The sequence below is a fragment of the Barbus barbus genome (genome assembly GCF_936440315.1).
Source record: "Barbus barbus genome assembly, chromosome: 44".
Taxonomy (NCBI): Eukaryota; Metazoa; Chordata; class Actinopteri; order Cypriniformes; family Cyprinidae; genus Barbus; species Barbus barbus.
Window position 1 is genome coordinate 15489303 of NC_136722.1, and position 24621 is coordinate 15513923.

The following is a 24621-nucleotide window of genomic DNA, read 5'->3' on the forward strand; positions in this document are numbered from 1 at the left end:
TATTAAGAAACAGTCATGAAAGTTTCTTTAAGAACACTTAAGTGGCCTTTTATTTCTTAAATGTGACCCTGGACCACAAAACCAGTCTTTAGACTCTTACACTAGTCAACATTTGAAGTGGATCATAACCTTTCATCAAACTTGTCCTAAAACCTAAATCCAAAATGCATTATTGTCTTAGGACAACTTTGATTAACTTTTTGATCCACTTCAAATGTTGACTATTATATTTTCATTTCATGTACTGTGGTATACCAGCTGATTTACTGGATATCACTTATTAAGTAAATTTCATTAGACATAAACATTTCTGAAGGGTAAGTTAGAGTGAAACCAAAGCACAAGAGTCTACAGTCGGTACTGGTCGGTTCACTTGTGTTTTGCGACCATCACCATGAGTGTTGCGTCCATTGTGGTTGTCCAGTCATACATTATTTACACGATGCCATCCCATCTCGTTCGCTGTATTTAATTTACAACGAGATAACATTCATTTCAAGACTTAATTTTTTCAGACAACCTCGAATTGTTTTATTTGACATCAAGTCATGTTCGCCTCCTCAAAATTTAGTCGAAACATAGGGACCGTATACGAAGTATAAAAGATAGAGGTAGAAAAACGTGTAGCTCTGTCACAATTAATTAAGAAGAGCAAAGTATAAATGTGCACACACACACATATATTTCTGTTTCATGATTTCTTTGTGTGTGTTTTCCTTTGTGTAAATGATTTGCGTTCACTTTCAATAACAGGGACATTCAACATTTTTGTCTTAGTCAGTAGCCACTTTGCAGACGGTCCCTATCTTTCGCCTTGGCGGTATGATGAGAACATTATACACACGGCAATTCATCCAGGGAAGTTAAAAATATATATATATTTTGATATGAGATGACAACCTTAGATAAACTAACTTTTAAGCAATTGTGTATTCTAAGGATCAAATGAAGTTTTTATCTATCTGACACATGTCAAACAAAGGACAAGCCTATAATTTTATAGCCGCCTCTAAATTCATAATTTCAGCAGAGCTCAGAATGCTTCACCCCTCACAGAAACGACCATTGTGACTGCAGTTTACGATAAAATAACGTAGCTTACTGTTATTATAATGAAAATATTTTAAAAATCAATGTGCAATAAAAACAAAAACGATAAAATATATTTATATTTTCTTCTTTATTTGAAGGATCCCACACTATTTTATATTGTGATTTCGCAGTAACAACAATGACTAAAGTGTGTTATTTTGTCGGAAACTATAGTTATCATCGTGATATTTAAGGGGTCCAGCAGCATGAATTACTCACACTTGCAGCGTCTTCTTGGGCATCATCCTCGCTCCCCTGCGCTGTCTCCATGGCGTACAGTCATTCATTTGGACTGGCAAACTTAAATGCTCGGATCCAATCCGGCATTGTTAAAACAGTTTTCCCCAAAATACCGGTCTACACTTGAACGCGAGCAACGGAATGAAGGTAAACGACACCAGGCGAGTGTAACTGTACCCAGGCAGGTGTGCAGACAGTGAGCCTTGTGTTCACTTATCCTGATGCATTCAGCTCCTTTGTACCATAGGGGCAAACTTAATTTATAAAACCTTAAAAACATTTTTTGATGTATTTGAGCACTTGCAGGCACTCTACATTTGGTTCAAGTTTATTTACAGAATCATAGATGTTAGTGTTTGCTGTCTTTACACTTTAGAAGGCTCCAGCCTCATGTAAAGCAATAAAATTATATAGACATGTAGCTAAAAAGCAGAATACAACTCTTTGTCATGAAAGACACACATTTAGGTGAGGTGACGGATGGGAAAAACCCAATGGGATGTAGCTTTTTGACCATATCAGTAAAATGACAAAAAACTAACACTTTCCACACTAACACACTGACTTAAGGCTAAATAATCAGCCTTTATACTGAGGCACATATGTCATTTGTACACACATATGTATATAAATATACATATTCACGTGTATGCATTTGAATATGACATAAAAACAGATGTGTAGTCCAGTAATATGTCATTATTTATGGATCTCATCAGCACTAAATGTTGTCTGAAGTGTCTTTTTGTCATTTCCTGAAGAGGGCACTGCGTGCAAGTGAGTACAGCAGGTGAGTTGGTTTCTTCTTTGGCTCTGCTAAAGAGAAGACTTGCTGCTGGGGGATGCTGGTTGGCACCGTCACATGTCGCTGATGGAGAGGATGCAGCGGCTGATGGTGAGGAGGCACAGGATGATCAGAATAATTCATTTCTGGAAGAAAACAGACACAAAATCTGTGGTATTAAAATGTCATCATAGCAAACTGTTTTTGGAAATCATTTAATTTCCAATGTATAAATATTATCTAGATTCAAAATAGATTGAAAATAGCTGCCTGGGGCCAAGAACATGATGGTCGCTGAATGAACAAAAACTAAAAGAAAATACATTTTTGTGACAACCAACTGAAATGAAATAAATATGTTCACAAATTTTGATATATGGTGCATTATAAAACCTGAAACCTGTATGCTGTATGACCGGCCTGTAATAAAGATGAAAAAGCCTTTAGAAAACCATTACACTTAACAGCTTTCTAATCTTAATTTAACACCGAAAATAAACATTAAACATTTTTTAAGTTATATCAGCTCATTATCCTTGGAAACCCTAAATATTAAAACTAAAATAAAATCTAAGGGGAAAAAACTAATAACTAAACTGAATTGCGAAGACAGATTAAAAGAAAAATATAATAAAAAAGAAAATACTACCAAAGAGTCTCTGTGTCATTATTTAAAAAAAGATATATATATATATATATATATATATATAATTTTTTGAAATATTTTTTGAAATATGGATTATCTCATCTGTATTGAACATGAAAATGTCTATATAAAAAATTTCAATAAATCTAAAATAAAACCTCAAAATTAAAAAACAAATAAATTAACAATGATGGAATAAAATCTCAAATAAATTGGAAAAGATGCTTTAGAACCGAAATAAAATGAAAATAATATGAAAAATAATAATAATAGAAATAAATACTACATTAAAAATTAAATTAAAATCTATTATAACTCTGCTTTGACCTCCAGTTCCAACAAGACAACTGAGATACATACTCTTCATATTTCCTTGTTTAGTTTTCCTGGCGTTGTGAACTGCTTGCTTCCTCTGGGCCTCAGTAATCTCCATCCCTGAAAAGCGATGAAAATAATGAACGTCATTCTTAGAATTCATGGCATGAACATTTCATACCAGAAGAAAACACATATCCCTTCAGCTGTGAGACTCACCCATCTCTTGGTCTTCCTGTACCCGTCTACGCTCTCGAGCAAACGCTTCCAGCCATCGCTGCTTGTCCTGGCTCTTTTTGCAGCACAGCACACACAGCACATTCAGGTTCTCTGCATGCCGTAGGAGAAATGCATTCTTCAGGAGGCCCAGCTCAGCATGCCGTCCATCAGGCAGGTCGACTGGCTCGAGTAGGTCAGTGTCCATACGGCCGCGGTAGTGTAGCAGGTCTCTCCGCAGGACGTCTTTCTTACAGAACACCAGCTGGTGGTCAAATAGGAAGTAGCTGCGTTGCTGCGTCTTACCGGGCCGCACTATCCGTGTCAATTCGCCAGAGTGGATAAGCTCGGAGCTTCGTGTTAACACATCTTCACCCTAAAGGAAATATTTTTTCATGATTTGAAACCTGAAATTGTTGTACTGTAGTACACAAAGCCTCATCTAGCCCTGTGAATGACCCAGCGCATTAACGAATAAGTAATCTAATAAACAGATCAACATGGTATCCAATTAATATCTTATTGCATTAGACATGCACACATCTGCGAATTAATCAAATTTCTTGATACGAAAACATCAGAGAGGCTGTGGCTGCTACCTGAATTTTCAGAAAAAATGTTTAATGCTGAAAACAGTGTAAAAATATCACTGACCGCCCAGTGGAGGATGGCCACCTGCCAGTGAGCAATGGTGTCGATGCTCTCAAGTCGCCTTTTTCTCTCATTTATCAGACTTGCCACATTCTTCATTGCTTTATGTGCAGCACACACCCCTGCATAATCACTGAGGAGAAAAACATTACTTTATTATGATCTTTTTTTTATAAAATAAATATATATATATATATCTCAATAAATTAGAATGTTGTGGAAAAGTTCATTTATTTCAGTAATTCAACTCAAATTGTGAATAAATTCAATGCACACAGACTGAAGTAGTAGTATGCATATTTATATGTATATATACACACACACAGTAGTTCAGTATATACAGTGCCCTCCATAAGTATTGGAACAGTAAAGACAAAATTGCTCTGTTGGCTGTGGTGTCAAGACATTTGCAAATATGATTAAAAGATGAATATGAGACAAAACTACAGAATGTCACATTTTATTATTGGGTGATTCAACACACAGATGTTTTACCAGCTAAGAAGATCAGCACTTTTAGAGTTTCATCCCTCTATCTGATGTGAGTGGGATTTTAGATTTTAAAATATATAAAATAGAAAACAGTTATTTTAAAGTAAAATAAAAAAATCTGAATATTACTGTTTTTACTACAAATTTTCATAAAATGTGTGCGTTATGTTATATTTTTTTACCAATGCTAATTGCTAAACCTCATTGGCATTTCTCATGTAAAAGTCTCATTCATAATTATGAAAATTCCCCTAATACCATGGAAATCACATACAAATTATATACAATAGTAATCGTTTATTTATTAGCTACATATTTCGTTTGTAGAAATGTTTCTCTGGGTTTGTGTACATAACTGAACAGGGAAGTGTAACGGATGTTTGTGATCAGAATTCAGTGGATAAAGAATAGAAATGCTGATTCTGTCAAAAGAAACAAAGTAAACATGTAAAAGTATCAGTATTTCTCCAAATATGCACACTTTTGACTAAAAGCCCTAGTTTAGTGACACTTGCATGTGACTGCCTGCCTGAGTTTTTGTCGACAGCCCAGCCAAAGGCAGCACAAAATTTGACAGAGGCAGCCACCTCATAATTCTCTATGCAGGAAAAACACGGAATTGTACCAACTCCAAACTTTTGAATGATAGTGCATGTAAGAAAATAAGCTACCTGTGGTCTTTGGGTGTGTATTTCAAAAGCTCTCCCAGCTGAAGAGGGTATTTACAAATCTTTTGTACAGGTGTGAGTAGGAAGCCAGCAATGGAGATGTCGATCATCTGCTGTAAGAGACGACAGGCTTCGAAGAAGTGTTTATATCTGCCTTGTTTCATCAGCCGTTGTAATTCAGCACACGCCACTGGATGTGTGTTACAGTATTCAGAGTATATGGAGAAACCGTCCTCCTGAGAGGGAGAAAAATATATAAAAGGAATATGAGCAAATTGTGAGGAAAACATTCATTACATTGGTTCTTGTGTGTGTAAACATACCTGTTGCAGGAAGCAGGAGCCAATCTCACTCAGATGAGGGTTTTCGAGGTTGTATTTCTTTTCTAGGTCCTTGAGAAACTTCCTCTGGAACCTGTAGATGTCCTCAATGTTGCTGAAGATTGTCTTTAGCTGTGCATCAGTAAACATGCCAGGGTGCTTCCTACACTGACGGATATATCCCTACAATAACAAATGATTTTGGATTGAAACAACAAATTTAACTTTTTTTCCATTGCTTTGGAAAGATTTCCTTTACTGAAAAATATGTTTATGCATTTGACCAGCAGAGGTCATCAATGAGACTGTTGGATAAACACAATCTGATGGATAAACTAAGAAATATTTACCATTTTTTTCTTAACTCATGTTTTGATAAGATTTCTGAATGTTAAGATGCTTTTCAAACAAGCCTGGTGTAAAACACAACTATTTATTTCCACTGGACACCAATTGCATAAATAAAAATGCAAAGCGGTGAAGTCCCATGACCAGACTTTAGCATACTACAATTTTGGATATATTCACCATTGCATAAAAATCAAAAACACCATTTAGTTTCAAATACCTAAAATAATGACAATTATCATCATTATCACTGTCATAATACTCAGCACAGAGTATATGAACTACCATTCGAAAGTTTTTGAGAGGTCTATACTCTTCAAGACTGCTTTTGATCAATATACAGTAAAAACAGTAATACAGTGAAATATTATAAATATTTAAAATAACAGTTTCTTTATTATTTTAATCCATATTTAAAATGTAATTTATTCCTGTGATGGCAAAGCTGAATTTTCAGCATCACTACTCCAGTCTTCACTTTCTAATATGCTGATTTGCTGCTCAAGAAACATTTCTTATTATTATCAATGTTGAAAATAGTTGTGCCGTTTAATATTTTTGTGTAAAATGTGATGCATTACTTTCTCTAATGAATAGAAAGTTAAAAAAGAACAGCATGTATTTAAAATAGAAAACATTTGTAACAGGAAAAAAAAAAAACATTCGGCCCTAAACTTTTGAACAGTAACATACAATGTAGTATGCTAGTATTCCCGTATTCCACTAGGATGGAGTTAAAGATCATTGAACTGCTCTGAGCACTACACCTATATTCTGAGAAGAGAGATAATGTTATCTTGAAAGGCAAATGTGTTTCAAACTTGATCTCATATTTAAAATGATAGGCATAGGAGATTGATTACCATTCAGGCTAAATTAAAGATAAGGGTTCTTTTATAATATAGAACATGCACAGACCATAAAACAAAGAGTAAACTAAAACAAACGTGAAACTGGGCTGGGATGGAGGCTCACCTCACAGATATCTTTGAGATGTTTGATGTAAATGCGCTCTGTGTCCATGATCTCTTTGACCACATTGGCTCTCATCTGCTGTCTGTGTTCTGAGTTTTGTTTGTGAGCATCTGGTGGGACGGATTCCTCTGCATCCGGTGTGATTTCCACACTATCACTGCTTGAATCCTCCTGATTCACCCGAACCTTGACAACAACATATTATTACATGAATTCCAGAGGATCAACCTAAACAGAACCGTGATTAGGCACAATTTTAAGACAACAATCAATTGTGATTGAGACAATTGGATAATCCACTTCTACAGGAAGTCTTCATCAAATCACCTAAAGCCTCTTTGTGTCTGACTGACTCATCTTGTTGGAGCCATAGATCAAAATAATAGCTCAAAACAATAAAAAGCATCATTCCGTACACCCGCATTTCTTGCAAACCGGTCAATCAGCACATGCAACCGTGATGACACATCTAGCATTTCCTCTTGGGCCACCCGGTGCAACCGCACAGGATGTGTTACTATGTTCAAGTGTTACTTTCAAGCTGTGTGGCTTTTGTTTCACATTCATTACTCCGAGAGGGTCATAGTGCAACTCACTCGCACAAAGCTGGAGGGAAACCAGGCCTCGTGGTCGCCCACCGCCCCCCACCACCAGTCCTGCTCCTGAACATCCAGAACATGGATCACATCCCCAGCTTTGAAGGCCAGCTCCTGCTCTTCCATTGTGACATGGTCCCACAGAGCCTCTGCATATACGCCATGTCCCAACTGTATGTACTGGAGAAAGAGAGAGATTATAGGCCAAACATATTGAGGCTAAAGATCAGACATGATAAGAACAGTACGGAATGACAACATGCACACGAAGTGTGACGATCCCACATAAGTACATATGCAAACACTAAAACAACTCCACATAAACACATGATTGAACAGATGAGATAAACAGTGAAATATGACCTGTACTGTATAGCACAGCCCATAAGTGCAAACAACAGTAAAAAAAAAATATTAAAAATGTGTGTAAATGTACTAAAAGTAGATTTCATATAACATTAAATGGTGCACAAAGTAACTTTTGCTACTGTAAGTGTTTTACATCTACTGTAAAAGTTTAGAAAATTAATAGTTTACTTTAATGTTCACGTTGAATTCCAGTCATATCTAAAAAAAATGCAATAAAATCAAAATCTAAATAAAGTCAGTCTACAAAAATTTAAATATATAAAATATTACGTATTTAAATTTGATATTATTTAAACATATTTGTACTTATACGTTGTACTTCCAATTATTAATCTTAAACTGCATTTATAAACTGTGTAAATGATAATGTTATAATAATTGATAATAATATAATCAGGGCTGCCCCCTAATAGCAGACTAATCGTTAGTCGACCAGAAGAGGCTTGGTCAACCAAAATTTTATTAGTCGCAAAAAAAAAAACAAATTCCACAGGCGAAGTCACGCAGTCCGTGACGAACAGATCATTAATGGCTGCTCTTTGTGGTAATACAGTACATTCAGGCAGGACATCCAAACGCTCGCCTATCATTCATCGACCTCAAATATGGCTTATCATCTGAAATATGTAAGTATTAGCAAATTTACATGGCCGCTCAATCTAATGTTAACCTAAAGAAAGGCGCGCTGTTCAAGTGTCTGTCTGCAGGACAGATGGAGGCGCCAGTGCACTCACTTGCTGTTAAAATACTGGTAATTTTTGGTCATACAGATAAGAGTAATACATCTTTCAAATCTGTAAATACTCTACGTTTATTTGTGTGCACTCACAATAAAACAAATTGCGCTTTTGTAAAATAATGAAAGCAAACAGGATGCGCTTTCTGCCGTCTCGGTCTGTGAACTTGAGCGTATATATCCGTGTATATCTATGCCTTACAGACATTAAAATATATCTATAGAGAGTGAAATGTCTACTTTCAAATGAACCAATTCAAATGGAAAACAAATATTCTCAGATTATGTAATCCATATTAAACATGTTGCGTCCACTACTACTGCGGAGATGATGAGTCAGTGTCGCCGACATCACCTCCGAAAACAAAGAAAGCACTAGCTTATCAAATTATTAAAATGTTAATGCAATTTATATATTTCCCTTACTTTTTCTTTTCTAAAAGTTCACTATTTATTTAATATATTTAGGCTTGAGTATATATGCATGTATATATATCTGCCTCTGTTACCACAAATTTAAATTCCTTTACTATGTTATCTAGACAGGTATTCTGAAAGTGTGTAGTTTTTTTTTTTTTTTTACTTCTTCTGCAAATTTTTTCTCTTTGGATGTTGTCAAGCCTTTCACATTACATGATATCATATGGACTGAACAAACATGAGACAGTTTATTTTTTCACTGTAAACCTCTGGAATGTTTTTGACTCAAGATTTTTTTTTTTTTTTTTTTTTTAATGCTGTGGTTGTGAGGGGGAGTACTGTTTAAAATTGTAATGTAAAAACTTAAATAAAATGTATAAAAAAATTAATTAAATAATTAATTACAATAAATAATAATTAAACCATTATAATAAATGATAAAAATACAATTATTATTACTAAACAATAATACATTAATAGTTATTATAATATTAAAATGATAATTTTAATTAACCTGATTGAGAGTGAAAAGATCGACTTCTGGTTGTAGATATGGTGTTCCTTCAGTCAGTTCTTCAAAGCTGCCATCCTCCTCACTCACACTATCATCAAGCATTGGATTAGAGCTGCCATCTATAATATGACCGCATAGAATGAAGTTAGAAATTGTGCCATAAAGAATCAACATTCCCTCTCCATCAAAATCTCATCATTGAGGCTCTCATGTTTGTAGGTCAAGTGCACACACTCACACATATTAACAAAAACAGACTTACCACTGAGCACTCTGCGTCCTTTGCGCCGCCCCATCCTATCTAGACCAATAGGTGTGCTTTGGGAGAAGACGCAAGGTCTCAGACGGGCAGATACGGCCCGGTATGGAGGCACTCTATGAGAGGGCACTGGAGGACGGGATACCGGCTGAAACAAAGCATGACAGATTAGACTTTAATCGGCAGCCTTAAAAGGAGACCACTGTCCAGCAGGCCTTATGTTCAGAGTTCAGTGACTGTACAAAGCAGGACAATGACCTATGATTAGATAACACTGCAATTTCAGCTCATCCGCTCGGCCAAGTACATAACATTACAACCATAACATTGAATTTCTTGCTGAATCTCACAAAGAAATGTGTAGATTAGATTTACCAGAAAAATGTTTATAAAATTATTATAATAATAATAAAACTAAGAATAATAAAATTATTTTTAAATATTACTACTATTATTTTATACAATAAAAATCATCAGCAAAAACTTAAATACTACCATATGATATGATGTAGAAATACTTATATTTAAACACTGCAAATCCATTAAAATAATCAATATTGATGTTCAGAACCATATAATTGTACATTAAAATATTTTAAGTAAAATTAAAAAGTAATGTATTTTTTTCTTTTTTTTTACAAAAATTAGTTTCAGATCAAACAATTTGGCTCCTGAAGTACTGCTGTGGACTCCCTATTGAATACCACTACATTACAGTAATGAAAACAAGAATTTACGAAAAAGGAAAAAAAAAAGTCCCAAAAACAGGCTTCTTTCTCATACACATTTTGTTTTACAGATTTCGTTAGATTCACCATTTAACAGATCAGTGAAATAATGCATCAAGGAAATGACTTTCTGATGCAGCATTTCTTCAAAATAACACACAGATCACATTGTTACTTAAGAACAAAAGTAGTTCCAATCGGGGTCTAAAAAGTTCTTCCAGACCTGAACTATGACATCATAAACCCATAATGCTACACCCTAAGTGAGAGACTAAATGGGACCATATTAATATTTAGATCATAAAACTTGGGATACTTCAACAGTTACCATGTAAATAATTCACAACACTGCTGAACACTGTATGAAATACACCAATTACATTGTATATATATATAGCTAGACTTGACTTTGTACTTTACATATTACCTGAGAATACTTACTTAATGCACACAAGTTATACTGATAAGAAAGCATCGGTTCACAAAATAAATGCTAATGTAAGAAGATTTCACAAGGCCTATCAGAACAGTGGGCAGAACAAATGCTTATGACATAAATAGTTGTTGTAATCAAAAGTGTTTTTTGAACACCACACATAAAATGTCCCACCTACTTGATGGTTATTGTCCCAGAGACTTTAGCTAATCAGAAATACCAGCCTCAATCAATGGACCGTTTGCATAACCAATGGAAGACTGGGAAAAGTGTTTGGCAAACCTGTTCTGAAATATTTGATTTGATTTTGCTAATGGTGCAGAAATTAAACAACAAAACAAAATTTTGAAGAAAGAAATGGCCTTACAGAAGGCAAGTTTTCGGTGTCGTCCTTCTGCTCAGCAGTTGGGGATGAATACAGATCCACTCCTCCAATAACAGAGATGGGACGTCTCTTTCTGCTCTCTGTTTGAGTGCTCACAAGACCATTCTCTGGTCTGTTGCTCTCTGTGTAGCTGCCATTGCTATTGTAGTCCTTTTGGGAAGTGTAGTCCATAGTCTCGGACTCCCTGTCCTCCTCTGGGATGCAGTACTTCAAGCTGGCCAGCTGGCCATAGTCAGACACTGGCCGGGGTCTGGAGCGACTTGCCCTTTTCCTCGGCACTACAGAAGCGGGAGGGTCACTGGAAAAGGGTGGAGAGATTGGTGTTGTCGGAGTTACCAGGGGGGATTCTGAGGAACAGGTGTTTGTGACAGGTGAAGAAGCAGCGGCTGAGATCTCATCACTTTTGAGAAACGTTTTTGTGATATCTGATGAAACCTAAAGAGTTAGAAGTCAAATGTCATCAGTTAGTTTTTACTTTAAGACCTGCATCATCAGATAAATGATTTAACATATTTTAAATATTTTTCTATAGACATTAATGTGGTCAAGACCCAGTGAGTACATAATACAAAAAAATATAGCAAACCCTAAAGTGATTATAGTTCACTATTAGTAATGAATAACGATTCATTAAATAAAATAATTAAAATAATTTAAATGATTAACATTTCAGATACTGTAAATGTCAAAGCAAGGCATTTGGTTTTAGAGGAAAAATATCTAACTTGTTACACATCAGTCATTGCTCTGAACTAATAGTTCAGAAATGTACTTTTCCATACAACATTATCTTCTTCACAACTAAACTAATACATTTTATTTGTATGCATAAATTATTTTATTATTAAACATTATTTTGAATTTCTATTATATTTTACATGAATCAGATCAATATACTACTATTTTTCGTTTAATGTTAAGTTAAATGTGTCTGAAAAAAAAGAAGCAATTTCCTTGAATGTATTCTGTTCTTAAATTCACAATAATTGCTGAAATTCATAGCACTATAAAATACAACTCAATTAAAGCTATGAAATCATAGGCATACTTTTGTTGAAAAATAACGAATATGGTACATATTATGGATTTTTATTCTTACAAATGAAGCAAGTGATAGTGGCAGAATAAATTCAGAAAGCCAGTTTTTAGTGGATTTCTTTATTTTTTTTAAAGCAACACTGTTTGACAAGAAAAAAAGAAATAAGCAGATTGAATGGAGGTCTGTCTGTACAAAATATCAATGTCAGTCTGTAATCTACTGTGTAAAAAAAAATACAGAAATAACATATCTTACCTCAAGATCATCAGTCTCCCTCTCTTCAGTCCATAGACACTGAAAAGGCACACAATAAATAAGCACCATATTGAAGACGGCACACAACACATATACACAAACACTTCCATGCAAACACAAAATAGACAAGCAAAACAAAGTTTGACTGGGTTCACTCTAGCTTGCTTATTTCTTTCTGTTATATTCCCCTGACCTACTGGAGTCCATTTGCACTTGGTTTGATTGCTGGACTTTGGCCCTTGGGTTGTTCTTCTGGGGAGGAGACACTGTCTTTGCTGATACGTGTCCAGTCTCAGGTCCAGAAGCTCTGTTTAAGCAATCCCGCTAATCACAAACACCAGCAAATCATTAACTCTACCTGCTGTGTGCCTAACAGCTGAGCAGCCCATGTGACACTGATGCAATGTACCACTCTAGAAGAACGACTGTGAAATGCATTGTAATTCATCCAATAAAAAAAATACACTTGTCTTGTTAGAGGGAGTGATCAACCAATTAAGCCAGAGCAATGAAAAGCACTGGTTTGTCCTGATCGACTACAAAATGATATCAGATCGAGGCTGTGGTTGCATCGTCAGATACAAAGGTCACCCGTGTGAGGAACATATGACGCAAAGCATTAAAGTTCATGCTTCAACAAAGATCTGTGTCTACTGTAATTTATGACTTCCTATGTTAAGGTCAAGGTCATCCAATGAACTGGATGGTTCCGTTTATTAATTGTTTAGAATTAGATTACCAAGTTCTCTTTGACTTTATGGCAATTGTTGATGTGACGTACAATCTGACAACTGTCTTGTACGTTTTTAAAGATTTCACATATGGTCTGAAAGAAAAGTGCTTGTTCAGTCTTGCATCTTATTATCAGCCAGACTTATTCAAACAACAACAGTTAGTCAATATCATCTCGACGAGGAAAAACAAGTTACGAATGAAATCTTGCCAAGCAAATATAAACACAAATTGTAACATTAGCAGCACACAGTACAATTTTTCAGTTTTGTTGTATGCAAGTAATGTCTGACTCTGAAACACATTTTGGGCTACAAACTGCATGTCTTCAAGTAATGTTCTGGGTTCAACACAACACCAGCATTTATAGAATAATGTCCCACAGAAAATTCTCTTAGTTCCCTCAAAAATAGTAGTTACAGTATGGTAAATATAAAGAATGAATGAATAAATAAATAATTATTTAATTGTACTATAAAGTTGTCTAAACCATCTTTTTGTTGTGGGTCTACCCATTCTAGAAAGATGAACTTTGAAGATCTCTATGTGAAATTAACTGGGTTTTAACATTTTAACTGGTCCTGAGATGAGTGAAAATAGACAATTTTAGACAGAAAAGACTGGTAAATAATTATATCACACTAGTTTCATGCATACTTAACATTTTTAGCTTTTACATGCACTTTAAAATTTGATTCAAGTCTAAAGCAATAATTTGTCTTCCTAAAATGTCATGCACTCGCTTTTGTTTGACAGATATTGTACTTGCTCGATCAAACAATTGTAGCTTGGTTTCATACAGCATGTGCATACCTAGCCATATTTTTCCTGTGGTAATTGACATTACGCAACAAATGTTGTGTGTAGATCTAAACTTGTATTGAAAATTTGACAATATGGACTCATTAGGATTGTCTTACCTCCAAGTTAACATTAACACCATTGACTGTCTGCTTATGACTGGGGCTTGAGCACTGCTTGGGCATGTGAGAGTAGTAGTTATTTATTCCATTTTGATTGCACTCCATAGGTTCACAGTATTTTTCCAGTGGACAGACTGGGGCTTCTGAATGGAAATCTGTTGAGGACACAGCCACGTGAACATAGTCACTTATTAGGGCTGTTGTTTTGCTGGGAGGCTCCAGAGAGTCATCTAAAGTGGAGCTAAAGAAAGCGGGGCAGGAGGGCGCGGGGTGTAAAGTTGGGGTGTGTTGGGGAGTGTTGGCCTGCTGGACTTTGCTGGGTGCGGGTGAAGGCCTCTGCTGGCGCCCACTCATTGTTACACATGGGGTTCTGCGGGAGTAGTCATCATGTAGCTGACTGAGAGGTGACAGAGGTTTTCTAGAGGCGGGGCCTGGTGTGTTTTTATGCTTGACTGACAGGTCGGTTAAACTCCCGACAAGCTTTTGCAAATGTCCACGTGTCCTCATGGGGCTTTGACGTCGACTTGAACCATGTTCCTGCAAGTCAACCGATGAAGAACTGTTGGTCCTCTGAAAAATTATAGTACTGGGGCATTCTGGGTTCTGTGGCTCAGCTTTGTGTCTAAAATGACTTTTGAAAACAAGGAGATTATCTGCACTCTTGCTTAGTCTTTTGAGAACCTTGACATTTTCTTGAGTTTCAAGGTTCTTGCAAGGGATGACGGACTCCACAGTGCTGCTGGGATCAGGCTCACTGTTAGACGGGCTCTCTGTCTTGACTATGTCAAGCAATGAGATCCGTCCTGCCCCATAAGCCTTGCGAATACTCTGAGAGAAATGGGAATTCCTCTGAAACCCATTCACGTCCTCCTCACAATCATCTTCATCCAAAACTGAAGACATCTTTCCAGTTTGAGCTGTCCCATTTGACACTTTGTCAGTTTCCTGGACTTCTCGTTTGGTTACTAAGAAACTACCGCCATCCTCAAACATAGAGGACGGATTTCTCTCCTGACCTGCTGCCATCGCATTGCTCCGGTTCTGGATTCCTTGGAGCACAGAAGTCCGCAGTTTTTTGAAAGAACCCATGACACGAAAACTAGCCAATCCAGACCAAGCATGTGGTGTGACAGGTGGTCCTCTGAGCGGAGCAGTCTCCTCACATTTTGTCTGATTGGAAAACAGACGTACAGACCTGGAGGGATACAGCTTGGCCTGGCCATCAGCAATCACGGGAAGAGTCTGGGCCTGAGAATTCAGTCTGTTAAGCTGGTTCTCTTCATGACAAGATTCGGACAGGACTGGTTGCACATGGACCGTACAACCTGATCTCAGACTTGGATTCATCTGCTGCTCCTCTGTGAAAGGGTCACTCTGTGGATCACTGTTGTGAGAGGAGCCCTGTGGGTCTGACGAAGGTACCTGCAGAACCAGATTGAAGAAAGTTTAATCTTGATGAACAAGCTGACAAATCAGCATCAAGTCTTGGAACAAAGAACACAAACCATGTGATGTGGAGCGAGACAATAAATGACCCATTGTTTTGTCTGGGGAAGATTTTAACTTCACACTTCAATGAAACAATACAACACCAGTGTGATAACCATAACCTTGACAAGTCACATTATGAAAGAACTTTCAACTATATCCTTATATTACCTGTTTGATTACTTGACCTATGCAATACTAAAACTCAGCACAGGTGAAGCACTTCAAAGTGTTCTTATCCACCCACAAGTGTAAATCAAGCTTCAACGTTCCTCCTATGAATGAATAATGCCTTTATCTGGCAAATTGGAGGGTGTCAGTAAGTAGTATGAGAGCTTTGCTCATGAGTAGGTTATACGAAGTGCTGTAAAATTTCCTGTAAATGATTTAAGCTATGCCTTTTTTGCTAAGAAAGCGAGGCCCCTCTACACCAGGGTGTGTGGACGTTGTTGCCTGGTGCGATGTTCGCTATGATGAAAGGCTTTTGTGAGCATGACTAAGCAATGAAAACCTCTAATCCATTGTGATTAATGCAATAAACTGCCCAAGATTTTCTAGTTATATTCTGAGTGAGGAGAGAGGGGCCCACTTTGGAGGTTGAGCTGCTTTAACCCATTTTTTTTTACCAAGTAAGAATGAACAGATGTACGATATGCTGACAATCATAAATAAGTCGCATCAATTTTAATATCAATATTTGCTCATAAAAAGCCCCCAACCGAACGAAAGTAATTCAAAAAAGAAATTGTATCAATTGCTGAGGAAACTTTGGAAAATTTAAATATATATTTACAGTGTAGATTAAATGTGAACCAGTCTTCTTACCCCACTGAGATGTTTCTCAAATCTCGACTTTTTCAAGTTGTATCAAAGATTTGGACCTTTGACATTATATAGTTTATAACCACTTCAACCAACTGTGTACAAGTAATATACAATGGCCGTAAAAAATACTTAGACACTTAAGCAAATTTTTTAAATGTTAGATATTAATATAATAATAACTTAAAACAATTCACACATTATGTAATATCAAATCAAGTGGTACTGTCATAAATGAGCTACACCCTTTCTAATAAATAACACATTCATTCATTTTTAACCAACAAGTATTCTGGTTTTAATCAGCTGGTGTTAGGGTGATTTAAGTGGATGTGTGAAGTTAGTTTCCTTCAAGTTCACAGTTCATCACATTAACTATGGGAATATTTCTTTTTTAACCATCAGAATTACTTTTTAATCTTCATTTTATCTTTGTTCTACCATTTGAAAGTTTTTTTAAACCTGTTATATATTGATTAATTGTTGCTGCCATCTTTTTTTTACATTTTACAATAAATGCCACTTGGTTTAAGTTTGTTTAGATTTTGTTATCTAATGCAAACAGTGTTCAAATACTTCCTGAGACCACTGTATATAGATTAACCACCTGTACCTTTTGACCTCTTGTCTTGCTGTGTGAGCATTGGTTGATTCTGGCTCAGTTTTCAACTCAAATGCTGATCTCTATCACATCAAGTCCTGCTACCCATAAACACTCAGCTCCATCGAGGCATGAGGAAGAAGCTGCCACCTGACCTTTTTGTTTAACTAGAGCTTTAAAAGAATGCAATTAACTCAACTTCCAAGTCACTCCTCAGTCTACTCACATGTCCAACTTCTCTGTGTTTAAAGCTGAACTTCTCTCCTACTCTTCCTCCTGTTTATCATCACTGTTGTCGAGTAAAAATTAATTAAAAGCCTAAACAACCTCTGTGTAGCTACCAGCTGGAATCAGGCTCAAACTAAACTCCCTAAACAAGTGCTCAGACAAACATCAACACGAGCATGCCTAAGGAAGCCTCTAATACACCCGAACACACCTACAACTAATATGCAGTGATGCATGTATACTAAACACTGACATGACATTCTTAAAGCCAAGCACGCCTTTATGATGCATACAGACAGTGGTCAAAAACTACTTTACTTATTTTCCAGCTCCAGATGGAGGAGGATAAAGAATTTATGCTTCTTGATAAACACAACTTCCTTGCCAGAAAATAAAACTGCTTACGTAAGGGTTTTAACACAAGGAAGAACACTCACAGAGGCATTAAAGATAGGGCTCCACGATTAATCAAAATTAAATTCAATTATTGCAATATGGCTTGGATATGGCAACAAAAGAGAAGCTTTAAGGGTTCCCTACAGTTTCCTACCATAAAAAGCTCAAAATGAAGTAATTAAGACACATAAATAAATCTTTTGTCATTTTAGTGTAAAAACTTTTGTCTTAGTCATTTTTTATTTTACAGTGACATATTACATTTATAATATTTTTAGTATTAATAATAATAATTCGATGAAATACAATCACAAGCCCTAGAAACAATCACAGCGAACCTGGAGCTTTAAAACAAAACAAAACAAAAATAATTAAAGAAAAATCATAGTTCTTAAAGGGACAGGTTCACTCAAAAAAAAAAACAAATCTACCTTTACGACTTTCTTCTAAGGAAAACAAAAGAACATTTTCTGAAAAATGTCTCAGTGTTCATTGTATGAACAGAAATATGCTCCACAGAAAGAAAAAAGTCATACTGGTTTGGAACGACATGATGTTGACTAAATTAAGTTCTTGTTTTGAGTGAACTGTCCCTTTAAAATGAAGGTGGCAGCTGTGAAGGATGACATCGTACAACACAAATAAAAACACACAAGTCCAAAATGATGCTTCCTGACTAAGGAAATTCCTAAGAATAACTAACCACACCAGTTTTCTTAATCTGCCCATCAAGACGAGCAAGTCTTGCCATGCTGTCACATCACTATGGAATGAAGTCTATGCTTGCTTTATTTAAATAGTAGCAGGCAAATTACCAGAGCCACAATTGTTACAAGCTTTTTTGAACTCTTTCATTTTGGGTGGCTACACCGCCCTTTAGCCACCCAGACTTTCTGCTTTATTTATATCTTTGTTGATTATCTTATGTTTATCTTCAACGTTTGGTGTGAGAATGAAAATACTTATTTTGACTCACCCGATGATGATCCTTTCACAGAGTTTCACAGTGAAAATGTTTAAGGAAGCTAGCTTTCCTCATCCCTCCGGACAAGATCGCACTCGCTCAAACCCACATGATAAAGTGCAGCACCCCTCTCCCTGTCCTAATCTGATTATGAGGCTTTATCGGTCTGGACTAGCATCAATATATCTGCATACTGTCAAACACACTCACACACATAACCACGTGTGTAGAGAGAGATGATGTTCACTGAAGCAATAACCGCTTAGGTTTGGCGTATGTGATTTATTATTTTTGTTTGGTTACTGATGCCACCTACCATATTATGACCCAGTTCTCTGTGAGAAAAAGAAGCACAGTTAGGAGGCAAACACGCCCTGCCTGCTTCAGGCATGGGAAGCGTCAAGTAATACTCCCTTTGACACCCCATTAATCTCACCTGTCTCATGACCTGCATCTGTCTACTCCAAGTCCACTAGTGGAAAACATGTCAAGGAAGTGCATGTCAATACAACTGTGAAAAAAACAGTGCTGAGCTTTAAGGAAAGGTCAGATTTTTCACTATACATGTGGAACAAGAAAGGTCTTGGGCAAGTTGCATTTAATTAAAGGAACAGTTCACCCAAAAATGAAAGTTCTGTCATCATTTACTCACCCTCAAGTTGTTCCTAACTTGTTTGAGTTTCTTTCTTCTGTTAAGTGCAAAAGATGATATTTTGAAGAATGTTGGTAACCAAACAGTTCATGGTAGCCATTGACTTCCATAGTATGGAAAAAAATACTATGGAAGTCAATGGCTGCCGTCAACTGTTTGGTTACCAACATTCTTCAAAGTGTCTTTTTTTGTGTTCAGCAAAAGAATGAAGGTTGGAACAACTTGAGGGTGAGTAAATAATGACAAAATTGTAATTTCTGTTGAACTATCCCTTTAAAGAGACTACATCAAAACAAATTTGCCATCATTTATATACACATGCCATTCCAAATCTGTGTACATTTCTTTTTTATTCAATGGAACACAGAAGGAGAAAATCTGCATAATATAAATAATAATAATAATGACATGAATATTTTAATATTACTGAATATTTGAATTAATATTTAGTAATATTTAACTGTACTGACACTATTGGCTGAGAATAAATTTGAACTGAATTGAGCTGAATAATAACACAATTTCCTTCTGCTTTACAGCTGAAATTGAATGTGATTTATAATTGATTATTTTTCATCAACACTTTTTGGTTTATTAATGTGAGGCTGCTTTGAAACAATTTGTCTTGTATAAAGCACTATATTAACCCGTAAGAACCCGGACCAATTTCTCCTTATAGGAAAATTATGGGGCATATAAAACAAACCAAATGGACCACTTATAACATGTTTCTGCAGTTGTTTTTGAAATACAACCCCCCCTGTGAAAGATCTGTAATGTTACATATATGTCACATTGGGCGTTTATGATAAATTGAAAAAAAAAAACATTTTTCTAAATAACACTTTTTTTTTCTTCTGTCTATTTGCTTTTCCACAGCATATATCAAAATGATTACTTTTCTGGGAAGATAAAAAAAACCTTTTTCAGAAGTAATACAGTTTTTGTATTTTATTTGCTTTGCCACAACATATTTCAAAACCACATACCTGTGACCATTAAGTTTTACAACTATTTATAACATATCAAAATTCAACCTTTTCAGGTATATGGTTTAACCAGAAATTAATTTTTAGATTTTTTTTTCACAACTCGAAAATGTGCGAACTGAACAAAAATAAACAACTACGTCACATTGGAGATCAACATGTTAAACGTGCACGTAGATTTGTTAAAATATGGTTTTAACTTCAAAAAGCAGCAGAAAATATATAACACTAAAATAACTGAATCAGCTAAATTAATTGAGCAGCTCATTACCATTTTTCTTAAAGGGATAGTTCACCCAAAAATGAAAATTTGATGTTTATGGGTTAATAAATGCAATGTAGTAAATCTTTTCAATGCAATTACAATGAATGCAGACAACATTTTAAGCTTCATGTGTCGCAAAAGCATCATAAAAGTAGTTCATATTACTTGTCCACCTTTTTACAGGTTTCTCAAGTCATACAATAACTTTGTGTGAGAAGCAGACTTAAAGAATTTTTTTTGTGATAATCTTCACCTTTAGTGGGTGGTGAACTATAGCGACTGGACTGTTGAACTCGAGAATGGGATCAGTCCGGTTTGTGAACGATTCATTCAAACAGGTTTTGTGAATTGTATTAACTGTGATTAAAAAGATCTGACTCAAAAGAATGATTTGTTCAAAGTATCGCTGCTTCTCTCATGAACTTACCAAGGAGAGCTAGGACAGATGTCAATCTTTTCATTTCTGTTTGTTTCTCACACAAAAGTATGATTTTAGAAAACTTGTATAGTGCAAAAGTCATATGAACCACTTTTACGATATGCTTATGGTGGTGTTTTTTGTCATTTTGGAGCCAGTTCTCATTAACTTTTTCTGCATGTTAAAAACAGCAGCCAGAATATTTCTCAAAAACTAATTGTTTTCCACAGAAGAAAGTCAGTCGCACAGATTTTAAATGACATGACAGCAAGTAAATAGTGACTGATTTTTTTGTGTGTGAACTATCCCTTTAAGCTGTATGCATGCATAGAATTCAAAGTATTGGTTGTGGCATATGATTTTCAAACTTAAGCACTTTCAAACAAATGCTTTCTACTGACAAAACACCATTACACACTTAACACATCAGTGCATTTGTGCGCTATCAGGGAGTAAGATCGTTGAGAAGAAGGTGGGAAGTGAGATTTAGCCTTAATTTACGGCAGCCATAGATTAGGAGGCACCCAATGAGGCATTAAAGTTCCTTGTGCGTGTCTAGTGATAACGCAAACACTCATTATGTGTGGAGGAGTGCATTCCAGCACAGTACAGTGTTGATGTTTTAAAGCAAGTCAATTGTTTAGAGAAGCAAAAGTGCTGGGCTTAGTACTTTTTTCAACCAGCTGTTACCATGAATTACATGACTTTTTCTGCTTCATTTATCTGTCATAAATTAATCATGTTATGATGTCAACAGCAGCACATGGCTCGCATATGACAAACATGTGGCTGATTTTAGACAAAATATTAAAGCATGAAAAATGAGTCGCTTACAAACCTAAATGTAATTTATTTTACAAAAATCTTGAATGCATTTACAACAGTGCTTCTCACAGTGGATTTCATGGACCCCCACTGTCAAATACAATGTTTGAAGGCCCCCCCATGCAGGCTAAGATAGGTGCTTTGGCTGTAATGATGACAAAGCTGCTTGTTTTTAAACGATTAACAATTAACCTTGATCATTTTCGTAATTCCTGAAGTCGTATGTTCCCACACTTTCTGATCTATGAATTTCCATGACTTTTGTAGCTGTTAGTGATTACCGGATAAGGATTTTAATCATTAAACTAGAATTATAATTAATATCTGATCTTAAGTTTTCATGTGATCAAATATTTTAGTTAGTCAAGTCAAGCTTTATTGTCATTCCACTGACTACATGTGTGGACATACAGATAGACATAACTACAAAAACTTCAAATCACACTTTTAAAATATTAAAAAAATATTAAAATAAAAGGTATTAATGTCAGTTTGCATGGCATACAAACATTTTTATACTTTGATATAAATAAATAAAAAGAGTTACTTCATAGCACACTTGGTGGTTTCTGCTAAAATAAATAGCCTAAGTTTAAATCAACCAAAAATAGTATGCTGGTCTATGGTCAATCTGGTTTTAAGAAGCTGACCCATCAGCTTGGCCAGACCAGACCGTGAGACCTGCTAAACCAGTTCAGAACAACAAACCATTGTAACCTGGTTTAAACCGTTTTTTTTCAGCAGGGTTACTGAGGGCCCCTAGTGGGCCTTGGCCCCCTTTTTGAGAAGCAGAGATTTATAAAACACGGAGTGAAATGTTAGTTTTTCGAACATAGCTGAAAAATCCCCTTTGGTTCCACCACAAAGAAAACCTTTCAAGCAGGACATATTAAGACAAATATTTCAGCTTTAAGAGCGAGCTGCGGGTATGAATGAAGGCGATTACGGAGTTGGGTTTTTTTCCACGGAAGAAAATAAAAGCTGTAGTTTATTTGTGAGTTTAATTAACTCAGTCTCTCCATAAAGCTCTTTAAGAAGCACCTCGCCACCCCAAACATCCAACCAACCCCCTCCTCGTCTCCCCTACAAGCTTTGCGCGCTCCAACACCCCCCACATCACCATGACAACCAGTGGGATAGTAACGCATACACACAATACCCCCCTCCTCCTCCCTTCAGCTTCTTTTGAACCCAACGGATCTGGCAAGATGATAAAGAGCTGCCAAACTTTTGAACGCACATTTTTTATATATATTCTCACTTTCATAATTGACAAAAACTCAGTATGGCCTTTCTAAATAAACGCGACAATTATTTGTTACTTAATCTTACCTTTATCATACTTCTTGAGTGGTGTCTTGGCCCGGTGTCACGACACTTTCGATCGACTCGTCTGCCGCGACTAACTCCTCCGACGGTCCAATGTCCGACGAATTACGCATATTAACTCAGCGGAAATCGTTAAATGCCTAATGGTGAATGCGAAAGTACACAGTGAACAGCCAGGCAATATTTCGTTCGCTGCGTGTATTCACAAGAACAAACACCCCGGAGTCACAGATCTATCGGGACGGAAAACTTTCCATGAAATGTGTGGCTGAAGCACTCCCTCAGGCGATTTAACAGCACATGACTGAATTCAACCGGACACGAGGCAGATTTGCGGGTCAGAACGGCTTCGGGTAAAAGTTTAAAGTTGGTTCTCTGCGGTGGAAATGCTCAGGCAGAGAGCCGTGACTCCAGGCAGCGTCGCGACGGTATTGGACAGCATCAGTGCACTTGTTGCTTCGGGGCGGAGAAACAAGTCGACTGTGATACGCGGTTTACAGTCTGCCCACGGGACGCCTGCCAAAATCACAAACCCTATGACTGCATTTAGAAAACATTATCCTCAAGATATGCTTTGACTATCACTAGACACGTTTCAGCCATCAAAATGACTATATAATGCGTTTCTGTTCTGCCTAATAAACATGAAGAAATACTAAAGAAAATGTTAGTGCTACTTGTCTGTGCAGAGCTCGCAAGGGTGGGTGGATGCCAGTGGGTTGCTAAATTGTGCTTAGTGTTTTTAGCTAAGTGCTAGGTGTTTGTTAGTTCTTGCTTGGCCTCATTCATTTGTGGCCTCCATTGTACATCCAAGATTATTTTAGGTATGCTCAATTTCTTTAACACAGTGTGGGATGAGAACAAATATTTTTCCCAAAGGGTGTATTCAAATTCTCCAAATATGAGCCTGTAAATTACATTTAAACATTTGGCAGATGCTTTTCCAAATATATCCCCTAGGTCTAGGAAATCAAACCTCCTGGTGTTGCTACCAGGTTAATCAAAATGGACCATTCTTATATATTTTTAATGGAATATTGCAGTGTTTATTATAAATGACTTATCCATATCATTATAACTATTTTTTAATTCATGTGCCAATTCATTTTAATCCAAAACATTAGCGTCATCTCCATCTAACATTATAACTCTTTATTTTTTTTGGCCAACTGGAAGTTAGCATCACTCTGGTTCCCTCAACAAAAACCCAATGGACCTTCTTCACATTTCCGGGTTTCTCAGCAGTGGAAGTCATCATAGTTGGGTTAACTTCGAGAGCAAAGCATTCCCATTTGCTCAAATAGTAAAAGAAAAACTCCACGATAGTGTTTTCATGACTTTCAAAAGAGGAAAAAAATTGAGAGAGACGGTAGGCTATAACGAGATAACGGTAATCAGAAGAGAGAACAATGTAAAATGTACTGCCCTTCCCATAGACACTGCATTAAACACCCTCTTAGTAGTGTTAACTAATTTATTTTATTTTATTATCATTTTCTTTGTAA

General features: G+C 36.2%; 1 protein-coding gene across 3 annotated transcripts; it reads right to left on the bottom strand.

Moving 5' to 3' along the window:
• Nucleotides 1-1186: 1186 nt before the first annotated feature.
• LOC306863116 (spermatogenesis-associated protein 13-like) lies at nt 1187-23579 on the bottom strand. 3 transcript variants are annotated; one of them, XM_079406301.1, is made up of 15 exons: nt 23120-23576; nt 14137-15561; nt 12485-12523; nt 11173-11625; nt 9645-9789; nt 9383-9501; nt 7344-7523; nt 6748-6933; nt 5428-5607; nt 5108-5340; nt 3948-4077; nt 3297-3669; nt 3123-3197; nt 2510-2536; nt 1618-2262 (listed from the first exon to the last, which is right to left on the bottom strand). In XM_079406301.1, exons 1-15 carry the CDS (start codon nt 23126-23128, stop codon nt 2081-2083), a joined length of 3756 nt encoding a protein of 1251 aa, XP_079262427.1. In that variant the 5' UTR covers nt 23129-23576; the 3' UTR covers nt 1618-2080. The 3 variants fall into 3 exon arrangements, with proteins under 3 accessions (XP_079262428.1, XP_079262427.1, XP_079262429.1); XM_079406303.1 differs by having other exon boundaries at nt 1646-2262; nt 2517-2536; XM_079406302.1 differs by lacking the exon at nt 2510-2536 and having other exon boundaries at nt 1187-2262; nt 23120-23579.
• Between the last annotated feature and the right edge of the window lie 1042 nt (nt 23580-24621).

Coding starts and splice junctions, on each gene's coding strand:
- LOC306863116 (XM_079406301.1), bottom strand. Junction 6,934..7,343: donor TTCCCTCCAGCTTTGTGCGA/GTGAGTTGCACT, acceptor GTTGTTGTCAAG/GTTCGGGTGAATCAGGAGGA. Junction 5,341..5,427: donor GCTCCTGCTTCCTGCAACAG/GTATGTTTACAC, acceptor TCTCCCTCTCAG/GAGGACGGTTTCTCCATATA.